At 36.9% G+C, this 12842-nt stretch overlaps 1 protein-coding gene across 1 annotated transcript in view; it reads left to right on the top strand.

Annotated features, from left to right (window-relative positions):
- Positions 1-12842, top strand: part of TOX (thymocyte selection associated high mobility group box) — a 136801-nt gene that overhangs the window by 99828 nt on the left and 24131 nt on the right. The window contains exon 4 of the mRNA XM_006923986.1: positions 4404-4634. Coding sequence (XP_006924048.1) covers positions 4404-4634 — 231 coding nt within the window. The remainder of the gene's footprint in view (positions 1-4403; positions 4635-12842) is intronic.

The raw sequence follows: 12842 nt of genomic DNA, 5'->3' as shown, positions 1-12842 counted from the left end.
AATACACAGTGCCATACTATCCAGTACAGTAGCCACTAGTCATGGATGCCTGTGTACATTTAATTCTAACTAATTAAAATTAAATAAAAATTTAATTCCTCAGCAGCAGTAACCAAATGTGCCCTATAACCACATGTGGCTAGTGGCTATGCTTTCAAACAGTGCAGAGAACATTTCCATCTTTTCAGAGAATTCTGTGAGACAGTGCTGCTCTAGACTTTAGAAGTCGGGGCCTCTTAGACAATTAGGACATGAAATTATAAACTTTCATTCATCTAAGTAAGAACTCAGGATCCAGACAATACTTAAAATTAAAGTCCAGAGACATATTACAAATCCATTTGGCTAATTTTTCCATCATAATCATATTCATCATCACTATGTTCATTCCAAATATTTAGTGGTCAAAAAAAAAAAAAAACAGATTTTTGTTACACAATTCATTACTGGCATGTAATGTGAATCTCAATTACAGCAACATTTTTTTCTTCAGGGAAGGCTTACATATAAACAATGACCGTGTATTTTTCAAATATGTGATGGAACTACCTCCAGAAAGTAGGCCTTACAAAGTCTCAGTTTATTATACAAAACCTGAAATAGCAGCTTACTCCTGTACCCTCCTAAAGACAAGAAAAAATGCAAAATAAAAATTAGACCCCCACAGATTAGGAGGTGATGCCCAGTGGTCCCGCGGCAGGCAGCTTTACCCATGGCTTGGCACCATCCAGGCACATGGGTACGGCAGACGCCAAAGCACAACAGGGAGTGATCATTCCCTTACAGTGCATCCTAAAATGAAAGCGAAGGTACTGTACAAACCCAGCAAGGTTTTATACAGGGAACATTGAGCCACATAATAAACGAGTCCCTTCAAAGCGTTTTCTTTTTTTAAATAAGAATCTTTCATACATAGTTTTTATGTTCTCCTCTTATATCAGCCTTTCATAAAAGGGCATTGTCTTAAATCATAGTTCATTTCTATGAGGGCAATTCTATAAGTGGTCAGAATATTATGATCCAAAAATATAGTTTTAGTGATCTGGTTTAATTACAGATGGAAAGGCGGTGAATCTTGGGAAATTAATATTTTATGTGTACTCTTTAGATTGGTCTTCTCAGTTGCTAGTTTTCTTGCATGGCAGATCATTAAAACTGAGGTTCACATGAGTACTTAAAAGGAAGGCATATCAATACGCTCTCACTTTCAGGCACGGCAAAGGCAAAGCTGATGTAATGTTATGAGACTGGCTGGTAGTCTGGTCGTAATGGGGGATGACGCCCCAGCTCCACAGCTCAGTGTCTCTCAGGTGCTCAACCAGAGATACAGTTGAAGCTCCAGGGTTATGCTCCAAAACGCGTAAATGGTATCTCCTGAGCCTTGGAAATGTGGAGGCAGAAGTCATAAACTGCTGCTTCCACTAAATGAAACCCTGAGATTGAAAAAGACTGCATCTGGCTAACCCTACAGGACAAATCAGGAACATAGGGAAAGCCTCTAGACAATGAACTGAATTGCTTGGTTGCATGGAATTATTTAGAGTTTCCTACGTGATTGCTATACATTGCCTCTAAATGATAATTTGTGGTTTTCATGCACTTGATACTAAGAGCTTCTAACTGGCAGTAACAGGTTCTCCTGCCGCCTTGGGTCATCCCTAGAAAGTAGGGCCATGTTGTCCATCGAACACAAAAGGATAACTGTCCTCCTTTCTGTTACAGCCAGGCATCATACATCCAGTGGATCTAAAACTTGCACCCTACTGTCCAAATACCAATTTAAAAAGAAAAGAACCATGAAGGTCCACAGTTCAAACACAATTCTGGACAATGGAGGAGGGAAACTAAATAATTTGTGGAAATCTTTTAATAAGAATATTTACATTGCATCATAGGAAATTTATTTTTATGAATGATATTTGATTATTTTCCAAAAGATTCATATAATCTGCAATCATGGAGATTTCAATGTGTCAGATCATCAATTTTTTAAGTATAATTTAAAATGAGTCTAGCTAAGTGTACCCTATGGAGAAGCATTCATTTCCTTACACTTCGGTCTCTGTTTCTAAATATTCCCAATTCTTGGTGAAATGCGACCTCATAACATGATCACTCTGTTTTTAATTTTCCTCATTGTGGACTTTCTTGACTCTTTATTTTTTTTCTTAGTAAACATTTTATTGCTATGACTATAGGAATGGTCATGTTTACAAAATTTGGAAATTACAAAAAATATAAAGAAGGAAATCCTAAAAACAGGTTTATAACCCAGAGAAATTACTATTAACAAGTCAAACACTTTTTAAAAATCCATCCATATTTTCTGTCTTCCCACATATTCTCTTATTGTCCTAAAGTACTCAGGTAAATTAGTTAGCCTTGAGTTCCTGAACAGAAACCATTTGTGTTTGGATTCATTCATTCTTTGAACTGTATTATTATTTTGTTATTATTTTTATTATTATTATTATTATAACAAATGTTAAGCACTTACTATGTGTCAGGAACCATGATTAACTCCTAGTCAGCAAAACTAGAAGTGGACCTCTCCTCATGATGCTTACACTGTGGAACTGAAGAAGATTTAATTACATACATTATTGTATGAGTACAAGTTTAACATGTGCTATGAGGGGAAATGGAATCCTTAGAAGGGAAGGCACTCACAGTGAAAAATCAAGTCAGGGGAAATCTAAAAAGTCCGTTAGATTTATGTGGCCCTTGGTGACCTTACTGAGAGCATAGTGATGGGAAAGCACACTGAAGTGAATTGCAGAAGCTGCGTACAGCCAGCATGACAACCGCCTGGTAGAATTTGGTTGTAAAGTGAAGAAAGATATGGCTATAAGTAGCCTTAGGGCAAAGGGAAAGTTAGCTTGTTTGTTCTATCTCTTAAGTATTTAAATGCCAGTTGGAGAAATAGACTAAGGCCAGTGTCCCAGACTCCTAGTCATTCTGATTTAATCAGTATAGAGTAAAAACAGTTTGGACACCTGGGTATTATTTAAAAGTTTCCTAGATGATTCTAATGTGCAGCCATATTTGAGAATCACTCTTATAGATCATATTTGCCTACATGTTTAGTGAAGAGCTATTATACAGGTTTGCCCAGTATCAACTCAGGTCAGGGCCTGCTAGCCCTCTGACAGGCTCACCTCTCAGATCCATCCTGGGGAAGTTATCTTCTAGCGTTAATTTATGTTAGCTTGTCAGTTCAGTTCAGAGCACCCTGTCTCCATGGGGTTGTTTGATCTGCTTCGATAGACAACTTTAAAATGATAATCTCTTAAATAGCTTTCTTACAAAAGACAATTCACTTAGCCATTTTCCTGTCTTTTTGGTTCTTAGGCATATCTTTTAAACTGTGACCATATGGCATCACAAATCAGTATTAAGGTCATTTCTTTCCATTCATTCAGTGAATTTTTTTGAAGCTTCTACCATGTTATAATTAACATTTGAATAGTATTTGAAAGTTTTAAAGAACATCACAAAATGGCACTGCGACTGGTTTGCAGTAGAAGAAATGAGGCCAATGAGAAAATAGAATCTATTTTTCAATTGAGTATAAAATTGTTTTAGAAATATCTAGATTTTAGAATATAGTTTCCAGAGATTTACTCTCCAATATGGTAGCCACGAGCCACATGTAGCTATTTAAATTTAAAGCAATTAAAATTAAATAAAATGTAAAATATCATTTCTTATTCATGTTAGCTGCATTTTACATGCTCATTAGTTACCTGTGGCAGTGGCCACTACTATACCTAATTGTGCAGACTGTAGAACTTCCCCCTCATTGCAGAAAGTTCTGTTGGACAGCACTGATTCAGGGTCCAAATTATGTCATTCTCTAAACCATGAGCATTGCTAAGTTTTCCCAGAAGCATCATATAGGCCTAAGTGCAACATCAAAAGCCACTCAACTTTATTTATTGGACATGTTACCCACCATGGTTCATAATTAGAAAGAAAAGGATAAACTTCCCAGAAGAAAACAACTAAGATTATTCATATACTAAAGTTACTGCCAGAGGAATTTGCAGCTGTCACAGTTATAATGCTGCTTGTCATTCAGCTTCCTGAAAGAGAGAAAGGAAAAGCAAAGAGAGTGAAGGGGTAATATTTAATAGTATAACAATATTATAAAAAGAATCAATCATATTATTTTAAAGCTGTGTAAATTAGGCAGAAGAGGGATGAATACGAGAAATATATGAAATATGAAGTTTCATCTGAGAAATAGCAACAACGACAAAACCCAATGTCTCTTTGAAATGTCTATGTGTGTTTGTGTGATCTGTATGAATATCTGTGTAAGTCTCAAAAGAGAACAACAACATGATTTGTCCCCAAATTTTCTAAGTTCCTCTGTAATTCTGATTTTACTTTTATTTCAGGTCAATGGCGGAGAGAAGCGACCTGCCTCTGACATGGGGAAAAAACCAAAAACCCCCAAAAAGAAGAAGAAGAAGGACCCCAATGAGCCCCAGAAGCCTGTGTCTGCCTATGCGCTGTTCTTTCGTGATACTCAGGCCGCCATCAAGGGCCAAAATCCAAATGCTACCTTTGGTGAAGTTTCCAAAATTGTGGCTTCAATGTGGGATGGTTTAGGAGAAGAGCAAAAACAGGTAAGAAAGATGTAAAATAAAGTGGGAATCAGCATGATTTGAAAAAGTGTATCCGCTCTAAAGAAATGGCTTGTGAGGACTGGGTGAATTCAGATACTAGAACTAACGCTAAGAATGTTGCCTATCAGAACCAGACTTCAGGAGACTTTCACAGAATTTTATACTCTTTTATTACTCCTCTATAAATAGCAATGTTAGTTCCTTTGTTTTAAAGTTTATATAGTGTAGTTACTTTTGGAAGGACTTTTACATACCCCAGCCAGGATTACATCATTCCTTAATGCTGCCAATGTGATCATAAAGACTAAAAAAATACTAAAAGCATTTTGAAAACTGTCCACACCTCTGTTTAGCACTTACTATTTACCCTTTTGTCATCAAAACCCCTTTGCTCTTTTTTAAATGAACCTCAAATTTAAGGGCTATCAGTGTGTGTTATTCAATCCCACATATGCCGTATTTCTCTGCTGTGTTAAATAGGACCAGATGCCTATTTATTTCCTTCTCTCAAGGATTGTCGTGATGGGACTGAGGTCCATGCTTAGGGAGGGCTACATGAGACACTTTACATCTCGGCCCAAAGCATCTTGGAAATCATGGAGCGAGAACAAGAGTTTAGCACATAGATATAGCCCACCTCAACAAAGAAGCAACACCGATCTCATATTTCTAAACCAGGGACTAGATAGCCACTGTCACCTTCTAAAATTTCTTTGTCACAGAGAAGAAATTATATTAGCGTTATCATTAAAGTATAATCATTGAAACAATTAGCTATAGGCAGCTTTAGCTGTTGCAGAATACTGAATTGCATTAATGATGTATTACTTTCATATTTGATTCTTGAGACTTTTACCTCTCCTTATCAGGTCCAGAGAAGTATGTGAGAAACAGAAAATCTCAAACCTATATGCATCCAGAAGTACCTATATATTGTAGATATAGATAAACATCTATAACATATATAGTGTTTTATACTTTTAAGACCATTTTTATATGATCTAGCTCATTTGTTCTACTCAATACTTATAGATACTTCTGTCCAACTTTTGCAGATTATGAAATGGGCCAGATAGTTAAATTCATTCACTTATTCATTCAACAAATATTTGCTGAGCCTTTACTGTGTGTCCCAGGCACTGTTCTAGACACTGGAGATATGGCAGAAAACAAGACAGTCTCAATTCCCTTCAATGATATGTCTTAAGATTACCTGGCTGGTGCATAGAATTACTATGACTAGAACTTTTCACTCAACTTACAGTTCTTTTCTAACAAATTCTACAAAATCAATTATAGTTGTAATGGTAAAACCAGTTGCTAAAGAAACGTAGAACCTGCCCCCTCCTAATTCTCCCCAACCCCCCCCCAATTCTCCCCAACCCCCCTTTTTCTGTAAGCCAAAGCTGTCTTTAGCAATCAGAAATCTCTACATGTTTTCTTATACCCTTTTCAAGATTGCCAGCCTCAGGAAATGGCTTCATAGGAAAGCATAGGCCTATCACATGGAGCACCATGTCACAAGAGTCGTCTTCAAGGATGGAAAATACATCCCCGAAGCCTTCTCTGCCCACCTGATTAAAATTCCCATCTCACTATTAAGAGAGGATTTGACATTGTGTTTTATGACTCTATTGAAAATGCTGTAATTGTTTCAGGATTTTAGAACTGGTTTTGATCCTAACTCGGACCCATTTGCTCTCACAGTCCCAATGCTGAGGTGTGGTTCCCAAGTGGTGCTGGCCATTCACAGTGCAATTGTACAGTAACTTCATCCCTCCGCCCATAGAACATTGCTGATTGCGAAACTCAGCGCACGTCCACCAGGAATCCCAACCCCACCTCGTTCTCTGGATTCTGTCACCACTATGCCTCCCTGCTCGGCCCATGATGCCTCTCTCTCTGCTTGGATAACCCCTGTGTGTATTCTTAGCACTAGGCTTCAATGCTATCAACTCTTTTACTTTGTGTGATAACATGTCCCAGAGGAGACATCCAGAAAGTGACTGCCCTCCTTAGGGACTCTGTGCAGCAACTCCTGCTCATCAGAGGACACACACAGCTCCCTTCTGAAGACTCAGCCTCCTCCCCTGCCCCAGACTCAGCAGCTGAGCTGGGAGTGTTGTTCCATAGCTCATTTGAGCTCCCTTAACTTCTACTTTGTCAAAAGTTTTATTTCAAGAAACATCAGTTGCCTATACTACCAGCCATCTGACTCCTTTTTATCTATTTTCCTGACCTTAAGTAACTTTTCCAAATTATTTCCCACATTCACCAGAGGAACTCATGTGGTTTTAAGACTAGTGGTTTTAAAAGGCGGAGGTCTACAAAGGTTTTCCGTAGCCCACAAATGGTCCTTTACATTATCAATATGAAAAGTCAGTACTTGTACCCACGTTTCTGGTGGAAAAGAATAAAGTGCTTATGATGAAAGTGAGGTGATTTCTCAAGGCAGCAAATATAAACCTGTAGGTTTTACTCACTAATTCTATTATAATAAGGTCTTTTATTTTTATTACAGCAAGAGGGGAATATTAAGATAATATTCCACTTTCTTTTTATCTGGCCATATAAGGTATTGACAGATCCAGAGAATATGACATTTATTGTTTTCAACTTTCACGTTAAAAAGGGAAATTACTCCCATTTTCCCATTCTGCCTTTCAAAATTGGGCTAAGCCTTTCTAAGGGAGGCACAGTCATGATTATGATGTGATGTTTAAGGTTTTTAATTTATATATATGCAATAACAAAATGTTTTCCTTCTTCTCTTCTGAATTTTATTTCCAATGAGTCTATCTTTGTGTTGTCTCTTAATGAAAATAGTTGTGGGGGGCGGGGGGCGGGGGTCCAGAGCATTTGTTTTATAAATAAAGGATGAAATTATATAGTAGTTGACTCCATAACTCATTGGGTATTATAAAGCAACTTCATAATCAATTCCAGTTGTTAAAAAGACATATGATGTATGATACCCATAGGATGCAGGCCCATCTCAGGGACAAGCAGAGAGGGGGTCTAATGAATGAAATCAGATGGCATGCTTACAAAAGGGAGCATCTTGCATCAGATGGGCCACTGCTTTGCTGCTATATGGCAGCCCTTCTCTTAGAATTTGCAAGAATTGCCAGCAAAGAGAACATGCTCGCCTAGAATGCACATTTGGGCATCAAGAGAATTTCAGCAAAATATCCAAAAGTGTTATTATGGTGTATCACCACCTGTTCTTTCCCTTTATGTTGACTCATTGTGCCAACATAATGTAATATCTCTGTTTCAAACTTAAATTAATTGTATTTTACTCTCATTTAATATTCAAATTGGGGAGTACACATACTGCTATGTATTTTTAAAGGAATGTTGCGAGAGTAGATTAGCGGCGGACCATTAAACTTCAAAATTTAGGACAAATGTGCATGTTACAGAACGTGATGCTAGTGGCATTGTGCAGACAGCTGGTTTGAGTAGAAGGCTAGGATTTCATGCATCAAATTGTTCAAAAATCCTGTTGTCATAATAGCCCACAATTATGAACAGCTTCAAAATAAACACAAACTGGGAAAAAATGGACAAAATTATTGATGACTTATTAGGGGCTCAGAAAATTACAATATTTAAGGAAAAACAGCTATTAGTGAGATTACAATTGCATGTTTTCTTACCAGCCAGAGGGAACATGACTAATAGAGCTGCTGTGTGTTTATATCACATGCTTCCTCATTGTGGAGGATAGGCGGGAATAAGAAGCCACTGCAGAGGGCAGATCTTTATTTTCAGAATCTATGGTGAGTGAGAAACTATATGTACTTTGGTTTCTGTGAAGAATCTCTCTAAGAAGAAAAATCTAAAGGAAGCTGAAAGAAGCGATAAAAATCCTCCAGGAACACAAAATCTCCCTTATGAATCATTCCTACCAAAGCCACTGAACAAACTTCACATATCAGAGATCTCTCCATTTTAATACTTTGGAAGATGGTGCTGAATCCGGAATGGGAGCAGAATTGTGTTTGGGATCCCAACCGGAGGTTTTAAATGCTAATGATTCGTAAGACAATGGAGAGCCCATTTCAGAAGCATACTAAGTTGTTTAAAAGGCACCAGATGGAGAGGGGGAAATAAAGCATAAGTATTGCTGGGATGTTGGTCTTTTCTACTTATCTTTCACCGACTGGAACCTACAGAGGGAGGAAAACAATAACGCGACAATATCACACCCTTTATATCAGCACTCCTGAGTGTCAGCAATCCTCGGCATCTTTTTTTATGAGGTTCCAGCTAAATTTTCTGTCTACCCCCGTTATTTCTGAATTCTCTGATTCTGGTCATCGAAGTCCAGTATCTAGGTCCACGGTGACAATAGAGAACAAATGAAATTCTACTAAATTAAAGAGTCTGCCCAGCTTTCAAGCAGAAAGGATTGGTCCAAAGAGCTATAAAGGGTTCTGGGGTCCTTTTTAGCTATGGAAAGTCAGCTCTTAAGTGGAAAAGGAAAGTCACCTTAAATCAGAACCAGATGTAAATTACTAAATGAACCTTAAGTTCCTAATTGGAGACACAGTCGGGCTGTAATACATTTAGCAAATTACAAACAAAATGTTCTTGTTTACATTACATTAAATGGCTTTAAAGCTCCAGCCAAAGAACTAAATAAATATGCTGTTAGGCTAAAAATGGAGTGGAAGGCCCGGTCAGGGTTTGGTACAGTCGAACCGCAGCCCACGGAGCCCAGGGAGTGTATTTTTGTAACTGCTAGCTGGCCACGTCGTCGATGGAGGAGGAGAGTAGATTTACCTCGAGATCCAGAGCCTAATGAGCAGATATCACTTGCAGGGAAATGTTTGAATACTATAACATATGCCTTCTTTCAGGATGCATAATTCATATTCAAGGATATTAGCCATAGCAGTTCACTCAATAGCAACACCTCATTATTTTATCCCTCAGTATTTATTCCTATGTTTGACGCCTCACGAAATTACTGTTAATGTGTTTATATAAGGAGAGATCTGACACAAGTGGGAAGAATGTAATTTCCTACTCATTCTTTCCCGCTGCTGTGTCCTCTTCCCCTGGTAGAAGTGGCAAGTGTAAATAGTTAATTTGCTTCAATTATGAGCCTGTCCTGCTAAATTAGAAGCAGCAGGGATATGAAGAGCCAGAATTATACTTACGAGGCAGCTGACAAACCCTCTGAGCCCACAGAATCAAATCATTTACTCCTCATTGGTGCTCACACACCCACTACTGAGATGGTACTGGGTTTTTCTTTCCTCCCCCTTATCTTATGATAAAATTTGGGTTTTACGTCAATAGTACTTAAGGTTAACTAAAATCCCGTTGCACTATAACATTCACACATGTGTTCATCTTGTTCATTTCCTTATAAACATCATACGTTTTCCAAATTTGTTAAAATTAGACATAAAGGATGTGGGAAACATCCTTTATTGTCCATTTCATAAACTGTAGAATGAAAGAAAATTTTACATTCATAAAAAGCTGAGCAATTAAAATTATTACGTGAAATGGTGAGCATATTTGACTTCTTAAATTCAGGTAGAATGCTTTGTACATAAATGGGATTATCGCATGCCGGCATAAACATACGTAGTACTCATGTAGAAATAACCTATGCTCATAGACAGCAGGAACAGACATTTCTCTTGAAAGTTTCCATGATATTGGTAGGGAGAGAATTTGAATAAAAAATTCATTCACATCGGTTGTGCTTTAGGTATCGTCGGCAAAGATGTGTGAGGTTGGTGGGTTGCATATCAATGTATCAAATTATCTATTTCCAGTGATGTTTATTTTAAAACAGAAGATTCAATTTAGTACTTTTTCATGAGCATTCGTGCTTAGACTGACTCACAGAAGGAAAACCCTGAAACTAGGGACTATCCCCTCAATTATGAATATTTCATGAGCACCTACTACATACCATGCACTGCCTTGTAAGCTGGGGCTTCAGCTGTGGACAAAAGAGAGCAGACCCCTGCAGTTGTGAGTCTTGGAAAGGCATCTAGGGTGTTCTCATGAAGCTAGGAGGATCATTGAGTAAATGATCATGGAACCTTCATACCAGATCAATTTGATTCACACCATGGTTCTGCCATCTTGCTGTAAGATACTGGGTAAAGTAATTACCCCTTTTGGTCTGCATTTTCTTCTCTGGAAAATAATTACTCATTTTACTCTGTGTTTTCTGATCTGTAAAATGGTGGTAATAAATGCCATTGCAACATTCCTGTTGAGAAAATTACACAATATACATAAAGTGCTTAACATAAAAAATGCACTTAATAGAGGCATACTTTTAATGCTCTTTTTGATTTTATAGCTTCAGTGCCTCACACCACAGCAGGCACATATCAGACATTCAATATATTGTTAAATGTAATTGAATGACATCAAACTTGCCCGTCATCCTCATTTAATAAATGAACAGATATATTTTGTATCCATTTTTTCAGAAAAGGAGCTTGTTTCTGATACCTACCATTCCAGAAATAGGTTACAACTGTTAATGTGTAGACCTTTTAGACGGATTCAGATGGTCCCCAAAAATAATCAATAGCAAGATTTTTCACACATTGTATAATATTTTCAATCCTCTGAATACTACTTTTTAAAGTTCTTTGAGTTCTGGATTCAAGAAAATGCTGAGCAAGTTACACAAGATGAAGTTTAACTGTGTTTAAAGACTAAGTTCTATATAAAATACTGATGTACTTCCTTTCACTGTTCTAAATAATAACAGCATTAAAAGAAGCTGCAAACATTAATTTCTAAAGGATATGGCAGGGAATTGTGGTTAAATTGTCATTTCTTATACATAACTATTTCTAAGTATTTTCTATAAATATGAATTTGTAATGAGAAAAGAAAACTACATTTGAAGTCAACCCCTCCTCCCAAAAAAAAATGTCTTTAGCTTTTTTTTTATAGTGTTTGAATAGAATCCAGAATTGTAAGAATTATATTTTTTTCTTATTATTACTGTAAGGGCTTGGTTGGAATAAACTATAACTGGAGATTAACTAAGGGCCTAAGCAGAAATGAAGGAAGGAAGAAAGAATTAAATGGTATTTATAAGAGTTTGCTTTTTTGTATGAGTTGGATGGATTGTTTGGGAAAAGAGCAGAGAGTAAAAGAGTAAAATGACAGATTGTATTAGAATTTTTTTCTATTTGAGTTTATTATAGTCATTGATATTGAACTGCTGATTTCAATTAGAGATTATTAGCTTATAAAAACATGTGTACATGCTGGTATTTAGAGCATTTCAAAAATGATTCAGTGAATCACTAGATTACATGAACAGGATATGGATTCTGTAGAATTGCTATTTGATGTCTGTCTACGTATGTTTTAGTTTAGCCATTATATATGTTTTAGTTTAACCACTGAGATGCAATCTTTAGATAGGATATGGTAGCTTTCTTAGAATAACAAACCACAGCGTATAACTAAGTTAGGACAGGATGAATTCAAAAGTGTTTGGATGAGCTGAGGAAAATGATAAATGATGTAGTATGATTTTTAAATCCCCATCTGGCCAACTTTGCACTTTATTTCAAACAGCTGTAGACCATTTGGCAGCCATTCTGTAGCTCGACTGAGTACTAATATTTACTGTATGAATCACATATCTTTAAAATATTTGTCTTTCCCTGAGAGAGAGAGACCGTTTCTTTCCCAAACTTAACTTTGACATAAATCAGACCCATCCTCCTTGATCATTGAAGTGGGCCGTTCATTGCCAAAGGCAGTCAGCATCATCTTTGGTTTCTGCAAGTAGGAGCCTTTCTCCATCCATAAATAGGGGCTTTGAAACATTTTTGAGGAACTTTTGACTGATGGTTTTTAAATATCTGTTCTAAAGTAAGAATTTCCCCTACTTCACCTATGTATGGAATTCTTACATATTTTTATCATTCTCTCATACATTTGAGGTTTCTCTTTAGACATTTTCAACAAATATAGAATATTTTTAAAAAGCATCCTTTAAAATTTTAGAAAGACATACAGGATGTGTAATATTGAAACCATTAGGTAGTTCGCAAAGGTGGAGGTTCCAAATTACTGTTGCGGAAACTGCCTCGGATTTTAATTCCGAGCTGAACTACTCCTTTAAACACAATGACAGAACTATACCTCCTGAAATGACCGCCCTCTGCATCCTTCCTCTGAACATCTGCAGCTATT

Source organism: Pteropus alecto, unplaced genomic scaffold (genome assembly GCF_000325575.1).
Source record: "Pteropus alecto unplaced genomic scaffold, ASM32557v1 scaffold87, whole genome shotgun sequence".
Taxonomy (NCBI): Eukaryota; Metazoa; Chordata; class Mammalia; order Chiroptera; family Pteropodidae; genus Pteropus; species Pteropus alecto.
Note: the sequence above shows the minus strand (reverse complement) of the source record. Positions and strands in the feature narration are given on the sequence as shown.